We start from the raw sequence: 21,067 nt of genomic DNA on the forward strand, positions 1-21,067 counted from the left end.
ATAATAATAATAATAAAATTAGCCTGACGAAACACAGTTGGCTGCCCATATTCTTGGGTTCTGCAACTGCAGATTCCACTGAGGATTGAAAATCTTTGAAAAAACAAACACAAATTGACAATTTAAAAATGCAAATTTTAGGCCGGGCGCGGTGGCTGAAGCCTGTAATCCCAGCACTTTGGGAGGCCGAGACGGGCGGATCATGAGGTCAGGAGATCGAGACTAACCCGGTGAAACCCCGTCTCTACTAAAAAATACAAAAAACTAGCCGGGCGAGGTGGCGGGCGCCTGTAGTCCCAGCTACTCGGGAGGCTGAGGCAGGAGAATGGCGTAAACCCGGGAGGCGGAGTTTGCAGTGGGCTGAGATCCGGCCACTGCACTCCAGCCTGGGCGACAGAGCGAGACTCCATCTCAAAAAAAAAAAAAAAAAAAAGCAAATTTTAAAATATACTATAACAACTATTTACCTAGCATTCATATTAGGTATTATAAGTAGTCTAGAGATTACTTAAAGTATACAGGAGGATATGCATAGATTATATGCAAATTCTACAGCTATTTTATGTTAGGGACTTGAGCATCCTTGGATTTTAGTATCTTCAGAAGAGAGAGGGGTATCCTAGAACCAATGCCCTAAAAATACTAAGGGACATTGTACAGTCTTGACAACAACACAAATATTTTGAGCCAATTTCATTTTGGAAAGTTCAGTGCCCACGTTTCTTAGGGCTGCCTGTGTGAAAGGGAAGGCTGCTTTCCCCTGACATTCTGCAGTCAGATCTGTAAATCTTAGTTCTGTGGAAAGATTCAAAACTTTAAAGATAAAAGAAAAACCAAACCAGTCATTAGCAGCAATGCTATATACAACCACCAGAGTTTGCCTGCAAAGATATTGCTTTTATCATGTCAATCTCTTGCTAAGAACATTCTATATTATTTCTTTTTTTTTTTTTTTTTTTTTTTTCGAGATGGAGTCTCGCTCAGTCGCCCAGGCTGGAGTGCAGTGGCGCGATCTCGGCTCACTGCAAGCTCTATATTATTTCTTAGGCTTTTGTCTTTTAGTTTCCTCTGGCTAATCCCAGTCTATGCTGTTTTTTTCCTTCTCTGGACTCCTTACCTCATCTTAATCTGCACAGCCTGACGTCCTTATACTGGTATTAGCTGGTATGGTCACTCCTTGGCCGGAATGTCAGCTCCTGTGTTTCAGGAGACCAAGGTTTTTCTTCCACATCCTTTTGATTCCCAGTAGGTCCTAGCCGAAAACAGTGTCCGCAGATTGTATAGCTTATACCAAGTAATGATCCCAGCTTAAGTTTGTAATAAGTGTATTGCCTAACTTTGGTATATCCTGGTGAAATAACACAAACTTGGAGAAATCATGCCTAAAAGAACCAGATCCCTTGGATAAAGATGAAAAACATCGATGAATAAAATCAACATCAATAATACATATGTTTCATTTAAAAACATTTTATTGTGATATACAGCATCATTGAAAAAAGTGTATGAGACCGGGTGCAGTGACTCATGCCTGTAATCCCAACACTTTGGGAGGCCAAAGTTCAAGACCAGCCTGGCTGTCATAGCAAAACTATGTATCTACTAAAAATACAAAAATTAGCTGGGCGTGGTGGTGCACATGTGTAATCCCAGCTGCTTGGGAGGCTGAGGCACTAGAATCACTTGAGCCTGGGAAGTGGAGATTGAACATCTGCACTGCAGCCTGGGTGACTGATTGAGACTCTGTCTCAGAAAAAAGTATATGAAAATCTAATGTACAGTTTAAATAGTCATGCTTCATTAAATTAGTCCAGTTCAAGTGGTTTTATATTTATTAATGAAAAATTCACTGTCATTAGTTCTAACCATGATCAGGTAACTGAATTTCCAGACTAGAAGAGCCAAAAAGCATCCCTAACATATCTTAGTAATATATGCAGCAGTTTGCCTATGCATGGACTTTTAATTTTATTTAATTTTTTATTTTTATGGATTTAGGAGGTACAAGTCCAGTTGTGTTACACAAATATAGTACATAGTGGTGAAGTTTGGGTTTTTAAAATAGTAAACATTGTACCCAGTGGGTAGTGTTTCATCCCTTGCCGCCTCCCACGTTCCCCTTTTTTGGAGTCTCCGGTGTCTATTATTTCACTCTCTCTGTCCACGTGGACCCATTGTTTAGCTCCCACTTATAAGTAAGAACATTCAGGTTTTGACTTTCTGTTTCTGAGTCATTTCATATAGACTTTCAGCTCTATCCACATTGCTGCAAATGACATGTTTTATTAATTTTTTGGTGACATAGTATTTCGTGGTATACATCTACACTATATTTTCTTTATCCAGTCATCTGTTGATGGATACTTAGGTTGATTCCATGACTTTGCTATGGTGAATAGTACCGTGATAAATATATGAATGCAGGTATTTTTTGATTTAATAGTTTCCTTTCCTTTGGGTAGATACCCAGTAGTGGGATTGCCAGATTGAATGGTGTTCTATTTTTACTTCCTTGAAGAATATCCATACTGTTTCCCATAGAGACTGTATTAATTTAAGTTCCCACCAATGGTGTGTAAGCGTTCCTTTTATTTCCACATCCTCACCAACATCTGTTGTTGGACTTTTCTTTGACAAAATCATTTGTTTTCTAATTGAGAATTTTTTTAAATTAGAAATTTAGGCTATAAAGTTTTGATATTCGCCCCGAATATATTTGATGATTCTTAAAGCATTTTAAATTCTTACTTCTGTATATTTGTACATCATTTACTCCATTTAGCCTGGCTGAATTGTTCCCATCTCAAGTCCCATTTCCCCCATGGAGAGGACTGTCTAATATCTGTTGCTGTTACTCTGTGCCAAGGGCTGGACTGATGTTTAACATGTGCTCTCTCATTTAATTCTTCCAATAACTTGATAAGATAATGTAATAGTGTTAACTTCTGTTTCCTAGATGAGGAAACAAAGGTAGCATGCTCAGGCCCTCAGAGATAGTGAGGATTTGAACTCAAGTTCTAAGTCCTTTGCTTTCTTAAAGCCCTGGCTCTGACTCTCACCATGGACCATATGCCCTGCCTCCCCACCATAATTTCCTAGTCTGAACTCCCATAGCCTCCTGTTTGCATCACTTATTACATACCCCCATGTCTCCCCAATGCCTGTTCCAGTGACTTGCATATAGCAGGTGCTGAAGGAATGTTTAATGGTGAAACAGTTCTTTTCTTTTCTGCAAGGGAGAGGGAATTTCTATTTAACGATTTTGTAGTCCAAGAACCTGAGCTCAAAAGAAAACCTGCCTCTAGTATCATTTTAAATACCAGGTTTATAGTAGTCTTGATATTATCTAATTTTCCACTTAGAGAAAAAAACTATACAAAAATTAATTTGTTGTATATAGTGTTTAAATGTATTATTAAAATGATTCGAAATGTATAGCTGTTTTTGACTTACGGTTGCCTTTCATTTCATCTCAAGATGAGCACCTGTTATTGGCATTGTTTTGTACTAGGTAGAGTGCAGGATATAAAAATGAATGAGGCAAAGTGCCTGCCCTTGGGGCACTTACAGTTTATGTGGTAAAACGAGAATATAGACAACCCATACTGGGAAAAAAAAAAAAAAATTGGGAGGAGTTGGTCGTTGAATAGGGCTGTAAACTCTTAGAGAGCTGATTGGTAACTGCTCATGTATGTTTTGGTGAGTAATAAATCATTTAGTCAAGATGTCAAACTTCAAATCATTATCATAAGATTAAATATATTACGCATGTCTTTACAGCAAGTTTATTTCTGATCGTGAAAGTAGAAGAAGTCTCACAAACAGCCATTTGGAAAAAAAGAAATGTGATGACTATGTAAGTATCTTTAGAATGAAGTATGTTGTTTTTTTTTATCATATAAATTGGGACAAATCTTTTTAATTCAAGTAGCATAATACCAAAAGCAAAACTACCTGTATTCACCAGGATATTCTTCATACCTTATGTATTTTCTCTTGAAATCCATTCAAGGAAATAACTAGACAACTAAGAATGGATTTCCTTGAATTTTATTTCCATGTTGGTTCCTGAGAGTGCCTTAAAGGCTTTGGCTTGATGAACTTTCTTGGGGATTATTTTGCTTAGTGTCAATGTTTGTTTCTTTGTTCAGATTCCAGGTACAACCTCCTTAGGCATGTCTGTTTTTAACCTAAGCAACGCCATTATGGGCAGTGGGATTTTGGGACTCGCCTTTGCCCTGGCAAACACTGGAATCCTACTTTTTCTGTGAGTACTGACGTGCCGGTACTTTCCATTTTAAAACTGAACTTTTTGTATGTTTCTGTTATTACATAGAAGAAATGTGAAATATTTATAAATAATTTTTTTTTAAATTAACTTGGCTAAGTTACAAGTACATACTTTGATATTTATTGCTTGAGTGATTTTCCAAAATGTACCTAACGCTTACAACAAGGAAGAAGGAGAAAATCATTTTATTAATCAAAAATACTGAAATAAGCATTTGTGAAAAGGATTAAAACATTTGAAAATAACTTTTTTGGGTATTTTTGGAGTCTACCTGTAACTTTAAATCTCAGTTAAAATATTAAGAGGTGTTTAACCCCAGCCAGTCACCACTTTGGCATTTGGATTGCTATGAAGCATGTACTACATCGAAGTGCAATTACAAATTTGTTTGTAATAAATATTCAAGAAGCATAGAAATTTTCAGTATTTTGAAGATGAGAAATTAGCATGTACTTTCCCGCTGAGATTCAATGAAAACAAAATGGGCAATTTTCTTTTTAAATAACTTTATCTCAAACTGTTGAATGGGACTTTCTGCAAATGTATGTATGGAGGGCTTATTTTTAGTTGGAACAAGATTAAGAGAGATGATAGAATTTGTACTAAGAAAATTCTCGCCCAGCCTGATTCCCTCTCAAATGTCACATGAGTGTTAGTGGTGAGGTGACAGAGAAAGCACTTCTCCCAGGATCTTGCCTTTTGTTCCCTGACTTGAAACTCATGCTCTTCATTGGCCTGGCTAGATAGTCCTTGTTGCCATGTCCTTTTGACAGGAGCATCATTTCCTTAGAAGCAGTGACCGAAATGGTTACTAATCCTACAAAGTGTGGCTATCCTTTAAAAATGCATCAAAAACTGAGATAAAAGAATATTACTGCCCATTCCGTTACTCCAGAAACAGAAATGCCCATCCATGTTACCCTGTATTAGGCATTAATATTTTTTTGTGTGTAAACTAACGCATCCTTTCTAAAATTAAAAGACTGTGTAAGATGGTGAATTTGATACATTGTCTTCCATATCGTCAGCCTAATTCAGTGAACCTAACTCTAGCCTCCTCTCTTGATCATCCTGAATGCATCTTTCTAAGTTGTTTTTCTGCTTGAGCTGAGTGTCAGGTTTTAGGGTAATATGGCAGAATTGGACAACATATTTCTATGGTGATTTTGGGGGGTATATGTGGAATTCTGACTCTCTGAGTATAGTAGACAGCTTGAGGAGCTACACTTCTGGTTTTCAGTGCATTTACATGAGACACCTGAGCGCTACTCCCAACTCCTCTTCTAAATGGCTATGTAGTTTTAAGCAAGTTTCTTAGCCACTCTGAGCTTCAGTTCCTTCCTCTTCAAAACAAGGAAGTTGTGCAAGAAAAATTTCAGAACCAGGCCAACCTCCAAAACGCTATGGTTCTGTGACTATTTTCAGTCATTCCAAAGCTGGGAATATGTTCATTTCAGAATGTGTATTACATTGATTTCTTTTTTTAAAGTTATTGCAACATATCAAGTTATAAATTAACCTAGTGTAAAAAGTCAATTCTTTGATGATTGTAACAACAGTAACTCTTGTATCTCTACAAGAGATACAAGTAGTAACTAGTAGTGCCAGTCACTACTCCAAGTGTTTTATGCAGAATCCTTACAATAACTCTACGAAGTGGCTGCTATCATTAATTTCCTGCTTTACAGACAAGGAAAGCACTGAGGCATAAAGGGTAACTTTACGGAATCTCTCTTGATCACCCTTCTGAGGATTTCCTCTACCTCTCTTCTTTGCTAGATCCATTGTTTCCTATATTCCATTTATTCCTCTTTCTGGATTTACTTATGTGCTGTTATTGTCCAGAAAAGGTGACTGAAAATAAAATTTTTTAGAACTTTATTTCTGAAAAATATTTTTATTCTACTTTTACCTTTGATTGGTAGTTTGGTTGGATATTGAACTTTATACTAGCAATAATTTTCATTCAGAATTTTAAAGGTATTGCTCTATTTCCTTCTAGCTTTTTTCTGTTGTGAAGTCCTATATGCTTCTGATTCCTGATCTTTTATATATATCCAGGTTTTGTTAGGTTTTTTTTTGTTTTTTTTTTTTTTTCAGGAAACTTGTCAAATCTCTTAGTTCCCAATATCCTGCAGTTTCACATGACATGCCTTAAGGTGGACCTGTTTTCATCAATTGTGTCAGGCACTGGGCGCAATCTTTTCTTTCAGATATCCATGGCTTTGGCCGGGCTCAGTGGCTCATGCCTGTAATCCCAGGACTTTGGGAGGCTGAGGCGGTTGGATCACCTGGGAGTTTGAGACCAGTCTGGCCAGCCTTGCCAACATGATGAAACCCCATCTCTACTGAAAATACAAAACATTAGCTGGGTGTGGGGGTGGGCACCTGTAATCCCAGCTACTCAGGAGGCCGAGGCAGGAGAATCACTTGAACCCAGGAGGCAGAGGTTGCAGTGAGCCAAGATCGTGCCAGTGCACTCCAGCCTGGGCGACAGAGCAAGATTCCGTCTCGAAAGAAAGAAAGGAAGGAAGGAAGGAAGGAAGGAAGGAAGGAAGGAAGGAAGGAATCCATGGCCTTCAGTTTGGGGAATTTTTGTGTTGATGAATTCCTATTACCCCCAGATTTTGGACCTTCTAGACTAGCCCTCTAGTTTTTTCATCTTTCCTTTATTTTCATTTTTATAATGTTTCACTGTAATTTTTGGGATATGTCCTCAATTTTTCCCCTCTTTATTGAATGTTTTATTTCTGATACTATTTTTTATTTATAGGAGCTTAAAAACTCTAAGAATGTTTCTTTTTAATATTATTTTGGTTCTGTTTCATGATTTAAATATCTTCTCTGAGGATTCTAATGGTAGTTTTTTTCTGCATTATGAAAAATTTAAAAAGTAAAGTAGAGAGAATAGTAGAAAAAGATTTTTATGTTTCATTCCTTCTATGGATGGTTGTTTTAGTCAATCCCCCACCAAGATTGTCTTGAAGCAAATCTCAGCTATTTTATTATTTCATCACTAAATATTTTAGTATATATCGCTAAAATATAAGGACTCTTTTAACTCAATATGTCATACCTAGAAACAAGTCGACAACAGTTCCCTAATATCATCAAATATACAATCAGTATTTAAATTGCTTTGATTACGTTATGTTTGTAAACATTTGAGTTGTTCAAATCAGTACTCAAATAAGGTTCATACAGTGCAATTGGTTGATATGTGTGCTTTAAGACTTTCAATTTATATTTTCCCATTTCTCTCCTTCTATTCTGTGCCATTCATTTAAGAAACTGGGCCATTTGTGTAAAGTTTTCCACAATCTGGATTTTGCTGTTTGTGTCCCTGAGGTACAAGCTGATTTTTGTTTGTTTTGGGGTCTTTCACCTTAGACTCTTCGCTGAGATGTCAGATAATTCCTCTTTATCTGCTATCTTCAAGAATGGGGGGAAAACAAGGCTGATTTGAGCCTGAGACACATGAGTGGGGCTTGTTCGCAATAGCTTCACTTAAGATTTTCTCAAGCCCTTTACTTGGGAACCACCAGGGTCAGTTTGTCTAGGACCCTCTTCTTTGGCTGTTCAGATCACCCAGAGAACAGCTCCCAATCCCCTGTTCTGGGGGCCTTGACCTCACCACCATCTTTCTGGGAACCAAGTAGGGGGAAAGGGCTGGAATGATTATCCCAACAGGCATGTGTTCACTCAGTTCCCAATTTTCATTAGAGTATACCTCTTCCCCACAAATTGTGCCTTGTCTCTCTCCTAGAAACATATATCGTATACTTTCCAGAGAACATATATTCAGATTGTTCTCAGGATGGGAGAGGACCATCCACTCAGCTTTATGGAGTAGGACCTGGTCTGGGGAATCTAGCTATTTCTTGAAAAAAGTTCAACAGATCCTCACTATTTTAGCTCACCCCTTTCATTATCCTCAACTTTCGATCATGCCAGCAGTGCCTTTTAGAGATTCTGAGAGGTAAACTGAGTTGGTCGTGGCTTTTTCCACTGCCGATTTATGGTTCAGGTCTGTCTGCTTTCCAGCATTCAAAATTTCATTATTGTCTACTGTTATATTTTATCCTAGCAGCTTTATGCCTTAAAAAATATATTTTTACTAGATATCAAGGGAGAGGGAGTAAGTTCTTGTATTCAATCTACTATTCCTGGAATTCAATTGATTTTTAACTATACTGGCTGAGGGATAATTGATCCCGTATCTCATGACACTTTAGTGTCTGATTAAAGCGGGGAATTGTAAAAATTTGCTTTTGTAGTTGAAGGAAGATGTTTCCTGGATGAAACTATTATAGATCATTTAGTTATTTGTAAGATGCATGGATAACAAGCGCAACACACCAAGTCTTCAGGCTAAATCTCATGAAGGTAGTTGTACAGAGACTCAAACTTTAAGTTTCTCACTAAACTTAGAACTCTCCTACCTCAGGACAAGGACTCACTCTGTGACTGTTGTAAAACCAGCTGCTCCTACAGCTGCTCAAAGCCAAGAAGCAGTTGGCAGGATCAAGATATTCCATCTGGTACAGGGCTCCATTCCAGACTCACATTGGCCAGCATAGGAAAGGAGTCCAAGACTGTCCAGGCTTCTTTGGACCAGCAGCTGGGAAGGCTCCTTGGTGTCTCCCTGAGGCTGGGTGTGGAGTCTTCTCTGCGGTCATCTGGAAACTTGTTGGTGCGATTTCTTTTTCTTGGATGAGTCTGTGGCTCATTTTTTTTAAAACCTATCCATAATGGCTGTCATCCCTGTTTAACACACTCTAATTCAGTTAGATTCAGTGAATCCTGTCCTGTTGTAAGAGTGGTGCTGGATTTTGCATTTTTCTGAATTCTGAGGATGCTGGTGAGGACTCTCAATTTATCATAATTCTGCAGGTATATATCCTCTATGGGGAACAAAGTGGGGCTGGACCCTGAGGCTGCAAGTCAGGGATGTACTGAGGCACAAGTACCTCAGGGTAAAGAGTACCTATTGAGCTGTTTTCCTAGGAGTGAGGACCCAAATTAAAGGCAATAGATGCTAAAGGAATTTCCTGCCACCATAACTTCCTCTTTATCTGAGTCTTACCCATAACTCCAGCATAGCAGAAGTAGGGATTAAAACTCAATATTGACATGGAAGAATGGTAGGTTTTGTTTTGTTACATTTTGTTACATTTTCTAGAGATTTCTATTAAAGGCATACATTTTATAGGAAATTAATCTCTAGAACACATCTCATAGTACTAGGTAAGTGTGACGTTTATTACACTACACAGAATCTGATAAAGCAATAAATGCTTTTTATTTTTCTATAACTTCTTAGCATGTATTATTATTTTTTTATTTTAATAATGTAGACCTTAAGTTGAAAACCATGAAAAATGAAAGTAGAATTCACGACACTTCTGAGATACCAGTTTATTATTAACACTGAGTTTGTGAACAATCTCTTTGAAATGTTAATTGTGAAACAAAAGTACAATGTGTGTAAAACAATAGTTTAAATTTTATTTGGTTGATTATAATACCAGACCTTTTGGATTATTGTTTTCCATTTTCCAACTCATTTGTGCTGTGGTTGTGGGAATGAAAAAGATAATTTGTCTAAAAACAGACTTTGAAAAGTGGTATGCAAGAAGACTTTTATTAGTACCAACGCATAGAGCTGCTAGGAGGAATACATGCATGGTGTGTGTGTGTGTGTGTGTGTGTGTGTGTGAATGTGAGAGAGAAAGAGAGATGGAGAGAGTGATAGTAGTGTGTGGTGCATAGTACACACTGTAGGTATTTGTTAAAATACTACAGTTAGTATTAGGTAGTCACTAAATAATGGCTAACATTTATTGAACAGTATCTATATATGCTACACTATCTTAATCCCCACCAACAACATTATGAGGTAGATATTAGCCCCATTTTACAGGTAAAGTAACTGAGTCTTAATAACTTACCTGTGATCACACATTGGAAAGGAGGGGAGTCAGCATCCCATCCAGACTTGCTTGACTCCAGAGCCAGCATGATCTAAAACACCGTACCACCTTTGGTGATGCCTTCTTCAGACACCAAAGTTGCATTATTACTCTACAACTTCAGAAAAACGTTATTCTTATCAATGGATGCTTGCAAGTTAGTACTTACCTTTTACTTTCCAATATAATGTACTTTTAAAATCACCTTATAAAATCAGCCGGTGTTCCTGAATTATCTTGCTAGTGTTCCACCAATAACCACCCCCTTTATTGTCATGAAAACAGCTTGGCAATATCAAGTGTACCAAACTGTAGACTGAGAATGTCAGGTTCCTGTCCACAAGTAAAATGTATGCCTAAGGTGTATTGCGAAACCAATAAATCTCTCAGCTGCTTCATATTTGTCATGTGGGTTCCCGCATGTGCAATTTAAGATTTCTCATTGTTTTCAGGAGTCCTTGAACTCGTGAAAGAAGTAACTAAACATTTTTTAACTCAGAATTAAACACCAAGTAATAGCAAAATCAAATAATACCAAGTCTAACCCTAGGAAACTTGTTAAATAATCATGGTACTTTCATAAAATAGAGTATTAGACTACTACTTAAAAGAGTAAAATAGACTTATATGGGCAGGTGAGGAAAAATCTCCTACGTTGTAACTGGGAACATAGTGTGTAACACTATGTTACTGTGTGGCATAGTATTATTAATACTGTGTAACACAGTACTATTACATGATTACAAACTGAATATTGGGTGGAAGTGAGCATGGAAGGAGGGTGTGTCTATGTGTATACATTATATTGCTCAGAATATTTGGGGAGGGTACACAAGATAACTGTTGACAGTGGTTACTTCTGGAGAGTGAGAAAGAATCTAGAGGTGGAGTGGAGATGGAAAGTTTAGAGTCTTTAAATTTATTTTTAACATGCTTTTAGAGGAAAAAAAGCTAGTTGAAAAAATTGGTTTTTTTGAAGAACTTAACACCAGTGCAATAAGACTTTTTCCTTTTCCTCTTGCCTACTAAAAACTTGAGAGAGAAAATATATTTTTGATGTAGATAGTTAGCCCATGAAGCTAGAATGAAGACTCTGTCAGTGCTGTGCCACTTGTTCCAGACTGTATTTTCAATCTCTTCTCCCTTCAGATGACCTCGGCTTCTGCCACACTAACCTTCCCTTTTCTGTACAAGCTGCCTGCCTTGAAACCTTTACCTCGGTCTTTCCACCAGCCCAAACCTACCCTGTCTCATTTCTGTCTTCTGAATCCTCATGGTCCTGGAAGACCTAGATCGGATGTTATCTCCTCCAAAACTGGTTGTCTGATCCTCCCAGGTGGAAGGGAGGTCTCTCTTCTTTTCCTTTTTGGTGTAATTTGAATCTTTTTAATAGTAAGTATCACTTCCATTATTTAGGCATACATTTTACCTTCCCTATTGAACGCTGAGCCCTACAAGGGCAGGATTAATGCCAAATTCTTCCTTGTTGAAATCATCCTCCTCCCCCTAACAAGTTCTAGAACAGCGTTTGCATGTAGCTGCTTCTCAGCAAAGTTTTACTGAAATGAGTGAATGGATATGTAAGAATTAGATTTTGCAAAACCAGAAACAAGGCTTTAGGGCAAAACAGTGATTCTCATTATTGTTACAAATTTATCAGAGAGGAAAAACATCAACCAAAAGATTTAGTTCACCCTCAAAATTTTAGTAGGCTGTGGAAATGTGCTGATAATAATCACAAAGTCAGGATGGGACTGGCTGCTCATTGTCTACTTTCCTAGGAATGCCTCCTTCATTTGAAAATTCAAAATAGTTCTGAGACTACTAAGAAATACTAGATGAAGTTGGTATTGCAAAAGGGCATTTGTTGTTAAATTGCTATTTGGGAAAAGGACAGTAATTGTCATTGTCAGTTACAGCAATTACCTTCACTTTGGTGGATTGTTTCCTTAATTGTAGGTGAATTCTCTGACCCTCTCTCCCTCCCTGTCTCTCTGTCTGTCTCTCAATATTTGCCTTTGTGGGCCATTTGTAATTATCCTACCAGCAAAACAATGCACCATTGTATTGTCTATGATCCATGTTTACAAACAAACCAGTAAGTACCCCTTCCAGTAAGGATAAGTCTAAAAATATAAGGGTCTGTGTAAACTGAGATCAGACTACCAGGTTCCTTCTCTCTTTAAATTTAGTGTTTTACAATTAAGCCTACATAAGGAGCAAATAGAAATAGAATTAGAACTATAGATCCATCAGCACATTGCCCTAAGTCCTTGCTCATATATTATAGGAATTTGATCTTTATTATCCCATCGCAAAAAATAGTCTTCTCATTCTATCAGGAGAATCATATTCTTAACCAACTGCACCAGCATCACTTTCTGATGTCTCTAAATATTTTTTAGCAAATTCTACTAAGTTGCAGTGAGATTGCAGCATACCTTTATACAAACTGGGCCTATTCTTAAGCTATCATTGCTTTATTACTTTATACATATGCCAAACAGTTTGAATGACACCTACCAAGATAATAATTTTGCTCTCAGTGGCAACGAAGATGGTCTGTGTGCTATTTATCAAGTTATTCCTTATAAATGGTAAGTCATCTCCTCTGTGCATTCCTAAGTGAGCAGTTCTTTGCCTCCTTAGGAAATACCAAACCAGACCTTGTGATCTAAAGACAGAGCAGTTGAGAGGAAGTCAATAAGGAAACCCTGCTCTTCCGGATGATGCTAGGAGGTCCACGGGGCTAGTCACATTCATCTTTCCTCTTGCCAATCAGTTTCTTGTTTTTAGAATTCTTTGAGTTATAGTCACGGTTCCTTAGAAATGATTTGAAGAGAAAATTGTCCTTTGGCTGGCAACAAAAATCGTTGGCCTCAGAGTCTGTTGTTTGGGAGTAATAACCCGGGAGAGGGAGAAATGGCACATTCAGGCTTGCCAACATTTGAAATAATGGAAAAGGGACAGTGGCAGTGTCATTGAACTCTATTGAAATCCACTGGATTAAGAAGCTTTTCAGAAATAGGGAAATGGGAAAGTGGTTAGTGTTGCGCTAACAATGAGTGCCTATTTTGTAAACAGAAATAGTTGGCATGCGTAGATGCGTAGGAGATGAGTCCCACCCATTGTTTTTAGAAGTTGAGCAGCTATTGCTAGTTTATGAGTCATCTGTGATGCATCAGATAAGGGGCTTCCAAGAATTCAATTCTCTTGGCCCCAGAAAAGTAGGGGTGTGTGTGTGTGTGTGTGCGCGCGCGTGTGTGCACGCACAAGAGCGTACACCCTGAGTTCACTCAATCCTATTTATGCTGAGTTGCATCAGGTGCCTTGGTCCTATACAGGGACAACAGTGTGACGTCTGTTTTGGTACAGTGTATTTTTCTTAGCCTGCAACAGGCAACTTAACTATACTGGCTATGGTTTGACAGCATTATTCACCTCATGATTTGTAGAATGCCTTTACTCTTCTGGTTTACAGTAGGCCAGGTGTGTGTTAGCACAGTAACGCAGGTTAAGTATGGTGCAGAAAGCTGGATTTTCAAGGTTAGCTTGAACTTTTATTACTCACGGAGTGGTAGTTGGTTTAATTGGAAAACTGCTACTTTGTGGACCAGTTAGTTTTGCTTTGTTCTCTGGCCACAGACTTTACCTTATGTCAGGCACATGATATCAAAGATCTACATCTATATCAGGGGTCAGCAAGGGACAGCCTGCAGACCAAAGCCACCCGCAGCCTCCTTTTGTGTGGCTGGCTAGGTAAGATTGATGACTTTAAATTTTATAAAGGACTCTAAAAAAGAAAAGAAAAGATAGTTATAAAGTGTACATTGTTCCATCAGATCTTTATAACAACCCTGTTAATCACCCCCATTTTATAGATAAAGAAACTGAAACCGCCTTTGCAAAATCATAACTGAGGAAATTATGACAGTGAAAGAAATCAGACCTAACTGACTCTATCTTGCTTTAACCCTTAAGCTGTCCTTGTTCATTCCTGGGCATAGGCCGAACTAACTTTGGGAAGGAATTCAGTTCATGGTTTGACTCTGAAACAAAATTGATAACAGCCCTTTTCCAAAAAGACCCCCACTTCTTGCCTGGGGTCCAGTCTGCCTTTGCAGGACTAACAAATTAACTACACGGTTAGAAATTACAGTTTAGGAGTCATGCAGCCTCTGGCTCCAAGAGTCTGAACCTCCCCAAATTGCTTCTGGGGGTAACATCACTATTGTGAAACCTAAGCTCAGTGCTTGAGAGATTTTGCAGAGTTGTGCTCAGTGGATCAGCTGACACCACCCAGACTGGTAATCTGGCCCAACCAGTTCTGCCATCGCACCCAGGAACAGAAGACAGTAAGAAAATCTCACTTCAACCCCCTATGATTTCACATCCAACCTAACCAATCATCACTCCCCACTTCCCAAGCCCCTAGCCGCCAAATTATCTTTAAGAACTCTGATCTGTGAATGCTCTGGGAGACTGATTTGAGTAACAATAAAACTCCAGTCTCCTGCACAGCTGGCTCTGTGTGAATTACTCTTTCTCCATTGCAATTCCCGTCTCTCGATAAATTGGTTCTGTCTAGGCAGCAGGCAAGGTGAACCCATTGGGCAATTACAAAACTAAAATTAACAGAGAGGTTGAGTAACTTGCCCAAGGTGACTGATATCTGTGGAGAGGAGAGCAACAAGTCTATTGGGTGCTCCTCTTAAGCCTCCTGTTTCTCCTTAAATGTGCTTTGTTACCACAAAAGCAGAATGGGAAAATATGAATGAAACCTCCAATCCACCTTTCTACAAAAAAGTCCCATTGAGAACAGCATATTCCTTTATTTCAAGTCACATGGGGCTTTTCTGTCACTCAAGAGTTAACATCTTTAGAGTATGATAAAGAGTAAGGATTTAGGTTTGAGGAGAAGGGAAATGACTTGTCCTTATGGAATGGGAAAAGAGGAACAAGGACACATCAAGAGTGTCAAGAGTTATAAATGGAGCACCCACAAAACCCACAACCCTCTACCCACTATAGGTTAAAAACAGGAAGTGGTAGTGGTACATGGCTCTCTTTCTTACTGGTACAACATCCTCATTTAAGCTCAGACCTGTCTTTCACTTTTTTACAAAGAACCAACTAAACTAAAATTCTATTTTTACCGGCATACTTCTTTTAGATTCCTCTTTCTTTTTAGGATTATATTAGATACTATTTGAATTGGCCATCAGCAATGCATATTTCTTTTTCTAGACAAAACAAAATACCTAACTGACAGTGAGGCTAGTTTAAGAGAAGCTTTGTGCCACAAAACTTAGATTTACCTACAAGGAAAGAAATGGAATGAACTGTACAAATAATTAGTCTCCACCTGTTTCCTGCCTGGCCTTTTAAAACCACCCATTTAATTCCCTAATCTAATTTGTAAGCATTATACATGATCACATGCTACAAGGTCACCGTGTGCTGGTCTTCTGACCCTCAGAATTTTGAAATTTGATCAGAATTTAGTGACTAAGAAGTCCACTTTGGGACTGAATAATTATATGTTTCTACTCTTTTCTGTAAGTGTTTTGTGACCTCCTTAATCAAACAGGGACTGTATTAATGAGCTTGGGACTTAAACAAATGCAACTCTCCCCTAAAAAGGGGTTAAAATAATAATATGGTCACTTGAAAAGTTCTTTATATTTTTATTGTAAAACTAAGATAATCATTAAACCATTTTGAAAATGCATAAAATAAATGAAAAAAAGTATAAAGAAATCACTCAAAGTCTCTCTGTTCAGAGTGTTCAGGCTCACCTTAGACAAGCTCTATTAACATTGCAACGTATTTCATTCTAAGATTTTTGTTTTGTGCTTAGGTCTTATTTTTTACAGTGTTATTCCTCTCTAGATGTTTGACTTTAACAGACAATGCAACGTGATGGGTAGGGACTTTGGAGTCATACTACCAGGGTTTGAGTGCTCTGACACTAGCTGTGTGACCTTAGACAAAATATGTAACCTCCCTGGTTACCTTATTTACCTTATCTGTGAAATAAGGATAGTAATAGTACTACTCATAAGTGAAGCATTTTAAAAAGTGCGTAGAATGGGCCTGACATACAGTGAATACCCCAACATTTGATATTATTAATGATCAGTAAAGTGTTTTATTAATTATATTGAATACCTTAAGGTAAATTAAAGAGCTTGACAAAACCCATTTTCATATAAAAGATCATTTTGAATTTTTCAAACTATTCAACATTTTCATATGAATTTAGGGACTCAGAACACCTTGTCCCTCTCTCTTCGCTTTTGGGCCTGCCTCTTTCCATCTGAGCTCTCATTAAACAAAAGATTTTTTTTTTTTTGAGATGGTGTCTCACTCTGTCGCCCAGGCTGCAGTGCAGTGACATGATCTCAGCTCACTGCAACCTCCGCCTTCCAGGTTCACGCCATTCTCCTGCCTCAGCCTCCCGAGTAGCTGGGACAACAGGGACAGGCCGCCAAACCTGGCTCATTTTTTGTATTTTAGTAGATACGTAGATACGGGGTTTCACCATGTTATCCAAGCTGGTCGCGAACTCCTGAGCTCAGGCAATCCACCCATCTCGGCCTCCCAAAGTGCTGGAATTACAGGTGTGAGCCACCACGCCCAGCCAGGATTCTTCTTCTGTGTCTCTTTCCTCACCCCTTAAATCTCCCATTGGCATTGCTTCCCTGGGCCAGAAACCACTATTCCTGTCCTTGAGCCTCACTGAGAGCCTCTGGTCCCTCACTTAAACCTTCTACTCATGCCCTACTTCCTGTTTCCACTGGCTGGCTGTCACACTGGCCTGGAAAACCCCTGAAGCTGAGCTTTCCAACCGCATAGACAGAGCGACACCAAATTCTTGGTTTCCATTCTCAGTTGGGTCCTCCCCACTGTCCAACCCCTCCATCATTTTCAGCTAGTGTTCTAGTCTCTTCAACAGTGTTTTCAAATCTTTATACAGGTATTTCCCCTAGAATAATTGGGAGTGGGATGGAGAAGCAGGGAGAGTTGGTGGAGATGAAAGATGAACAGGAAAGTGCAGGGTGAAGATGCAGGAGGGTTGAGACCCTTGAGAAGGTAGACAGGAAGTAAGAGGTAGAAGAGGGTGAGGGAGAGGCCAGCAACAGCAGAGAGGAGTGGAGAAAGATAGTTAAACTAGCCCAGAACTGATGCATTTCCTATGGTTTGTCTGAGTTTCTTGTCCTGGATTCTAAATTTTTCTTGTAAATACTCTGCCTCAACTAGCAGCATGTCTGAAAGTTTTGGATTGAGGGCTGTGGGTTAACAGAAGACAGTGATAGATCAAAAGAGGACTAGTAATAAAGACCACTTTTACCCCAGCTCAAGGAGTTTTTATATGTACTAGCCTGCTTATTTAATTGAGGATAATAAAAGTTTTATGCTTCTAACTGGATTTAGAAGAGGAAGAATTACATATTTTAGTAAGCCTCAGATCCCTTTTGGAAGGAGTGAAACATGGGGGAGGGGAGGTTGAAAATAATATTTAAATATATTTCCTGCTGAAGCAAATAATGCTTGAGGTGGGCGGATCACCTGAGATCAGGAGTTCAAGATCATCCTGGCCAATATGGTGAAACCCCTCTCTACTAAAAAAATACAAAAATTAGCCAGGTGTGGTGGCACGTACCTGTAATCCCAGCTACTCAGGAGACTGAGGAAGAATTGCTTGAACCTGGGAGGCAGAGGTTGCAGTGAGCCAATATTGCACCACTGCATTCCAGCCTGGGTGACAGAGCGAGACTCTGTCTCAAGGGAAAAAAAAAAAAAGTAATGCTTGAGGAAGTCAGCCAAAGGAAGTAGACGAGACCTTACTTTTCATACTGGAAGCTAGTCAGCATCGCACAGCAATGAGAATGATTCAGCTGTAAGTGATTTCTTCACTGCCACCTTACCTGGGTAGCCGTGGGGTCTGTGTTTACAGGTAACTGAGCTGCAGTGTTGGCACAGCACCTTACCACAGACAGTGTGGCAGATGATGCACACAGCACAGTGGACTGAGAAACAGAAAGAACTGGGATGTATACGCCACATGGCCAGAACTCAGCGCTTTCAGCCTTGCTGCTTCCAGGGAGGTCCATGGACCAGTAGCAGCAGCAGCATCTGGCAGCTTGTTAGAAATGCTGAATCTCAGGTGCTGACCCATGACTTGATCCATTTTAACAAGATCCTAATTCGCACACACATTAAAGTTTGAGAATAGCTGCTTTCAACTTTGCAAGGAAGAGTCATGCTAGGGAGGGCTGCTGGTAACGGTTCCCTCTTCTTTGGGGGAGGAATGGGTCCTGGAGGAGTTGAAAGCACTCAACTGCACAGCAGCCCCAAACACCCCCATCTGAGCTATTTCTGGATCTGAAGCAGTGACGGCTGTTTTACCTCCACCCCTACCAAAGGCTCTGATGTTGTGTTGGGAGGATGTCATATGATTTGTTGCTGTGTAGCTAGGCTTTTAAAATACAGTCTTGTCTCCCTTAAAGTGTCCTGAGGTTGGTTTTTGTTTGTTGGTTGTTTTTTGTTTGTTTGTTTGTTTGGGGATATACTTTATATACAATAAAATTTCCCAATTTAAAGGGTGAGATTTGTTAAGTTTACCCAAATACAGTTGTGAAATCACCACCACATTCACTGTATAAAACATTTCAATCACATTAAATGTTTTGGTTTTATTTGTTGTCACAGCTTTCCACTTTATTAGCATATGGTACTTTTAAATATGAAAATAATAATAACATTATTCATACAATCTTTGGGTAAACTATGGAAGACCAAATAATTACAATTCTGTTAATATGATTCAAAACATTGACAAATAACGTTTTTTCAATAGATGTTTAGATGTTCATTGTTTAAAAGATGAGTCAAAATTTTCTTGCAGCAAAAAGAGTAAATATATCTAGGACCACTGTCAGAAATCTTTTTCTTTTTTTCTTTTTTTCCTCATGCCACTTTGTCTAAGACACTATCAGAAATCTTTTTAAAAATCATGGAAAACAAGAGTATCCCCAGAGGATTAGAAATAGGCTAATTTAATCCCAACTTTCAAAAATGGCAAAAAGTAGATGCCAAGAAATAGTGTAGAGAAAATTATTAAATGGCTTGTTTATGTGCAATGACTGCAGAAAACATTGCTCTGTAGAGACCAACAGAGTTTTTCTAAATAGTCACTAAACTAGTATCATGTTTTGAGATAAGGTGAGCTAAGTAGATCACAGGACTATCTTCATAGAGGGAGACTTGATTTTAGTTAAGATATTTGGCACAATCTCACATAACTTGCCAATGATATTCTAATGTTTGTAAATTCACTGATTCTCAGTGAAGACTCTGTTATGTGTGTGTTTGATGTTGAATGTAAATAGGTGAATTAAACTGTCATGGTCTGTCTTACAATCTAGTGATGGAGACACATAATAACACAATAAAATAAAAAGATTACTCTGGCTGCTGGGTGGAAGATGGATGTGAGGAGACAAGTAAAGGGAGACAAGTAAAGATGATCACAGTTATCCAGAATTAAAGATGATGGCTCACACTAGAGTGGAGATGGGAACCAAATGCCTGTGGATTTGGGATAAATTTTGGAGGTAGAAATGATAGGGCACTTGCCAATGAACTAGATATAAAGGATGAGGGAATGGGTGAGAGATAAGGTCAACTTCCAGGCTTCAAGCAGTTGACTGGACAATGGGCCATTTCCAGATGGTCTTGTTCTATTCACAGTTGATGCCAGTGACTTGGATGAAGGTACACTTAAGATATGAAGTTAGATGCGGTGGTTAATAGATAAGTAAAAAGGATCAACAATTTAAGAAGAGATCATGAGACTTGAAAGATAAAATGTAATGGAAACAAATATAGGTCTTGCACTTAGCTTCAAAAACAAACAAAAAAAGTACACAAGATAGAATTAGGAAGACAGTCTAGTAGCATTCCCACCAGAAGCTCAAAAAGAATGAAAAGTGTGTGGTTACCATAAAAATGAATTCCAAAATAGATCATCTTGAAAGAAAAAAGATGTCCAACTCAAAGAATTTCAAAATCCTATCATGCTTTGCACTGTTTGGACCAAATCTGATGTTATAGCATTGTGTTCATCTCAGCACATAGCCTTTAAAAAGGATGGTTGAGGAAATGGACCATCGCTGAGATGTAAACAGCCCAAACACTTCATCACATGATGAACAGTTCAAAGAATTAAAGATGTTTGAGTTAAAGAGCACAATCTTAAAATGAGCACCCTCAGGACTGTTAGGTAGGAGAGGTGTTAGATTTCAAGTAGATTCAAATAGGTCCAGAAGGTAAAATGAGGACCCAAGGATAGAAGTAGCAACAGTGATTTCAGCTAAGCCTCAGTTCCAGGCAAGGAACTTTTCAGAAACAGAATGGGTTGCATAATATGTCCCCTTTTAAAAGACACTTTGTAGACCTGGATGCCTGTGTGCTGGCATGGAGTATAAGGGTTTCCCGTCCTGGGTGAAAACGGTGTGCTGGACTAGGTCCTCTCTGAAAGTCTCTCCCTGCTTCAGGAGTCTAAAATTCTAAGTTTCTTCTCAGGAGACTCAAAAATCTACTAGAATGTCCTGCACCACATCTTTCATAATGTTGCTGGCACAAGGACTCTTGAAGGTTCCTGAACACATTCTTTGCAATTCTAACTGTCTTCCACCCCTTCCCCATGACCCATGTACAGTTACATGCTCTAGATCTTCCCCTCAAAGATGAACATAAGTCTGAAATATCAGCACCTTGGCAGCCCTGTTATCAATCA

At 38.7% G+C, this 21,067-nt stretch overlaps 1 protein-coding gene across 5 annotated transcripts in view; it reads left to right on the plus strand.

Annotated features, from left to right (window-relative positions):
* The window catches only part of SLC38A1 (solute carrier family 38 member 1), an 87,222-nt gene that overhangs the window by 36,212 nt on the left and 29,943 nt on the right, over positions 1–21,067 (plus strand). For 4 of the 5 annotated variants that reach the window (XM_033222324.1, XM_033222327.1, XM_033222326.1 and 1 more), the window contains 2 exons: positions 3,781–3,856; positions 4,152–4,267. In XM_033222324.1, coding sequence (XP_033078215.1) covers positions 3,781–3,856; positions 4,152–4,267 — 192 coding nt within the window. Of the gene's footprint in view, positions 1–3,780; positions 3,857–4,151; positions 4,268–15,814; positions 15,822–21,067 lie in introns of those variants that run through there. The other variant, XM_033222328.1, reaches the window with a different exon arrangement.

This window comes from Trachypithecus francoisi, unplaced genomic scaffold (genome assembly GCF_009764315.1).
Source record: "Trachypithecus francoisi isolate TF-2019V2 unplaced genomic scaffold, Tfra_2.0 Lachesis_group11, whole genome shotgun sequence".
In the NCBI taxonomy this organism is placed as follows: Eukaryota; Metazoa; Chordata; class Mammalia; order Primates; family Cercopithecidae; genus Trachypithecus; species Trachypithecus francoisi.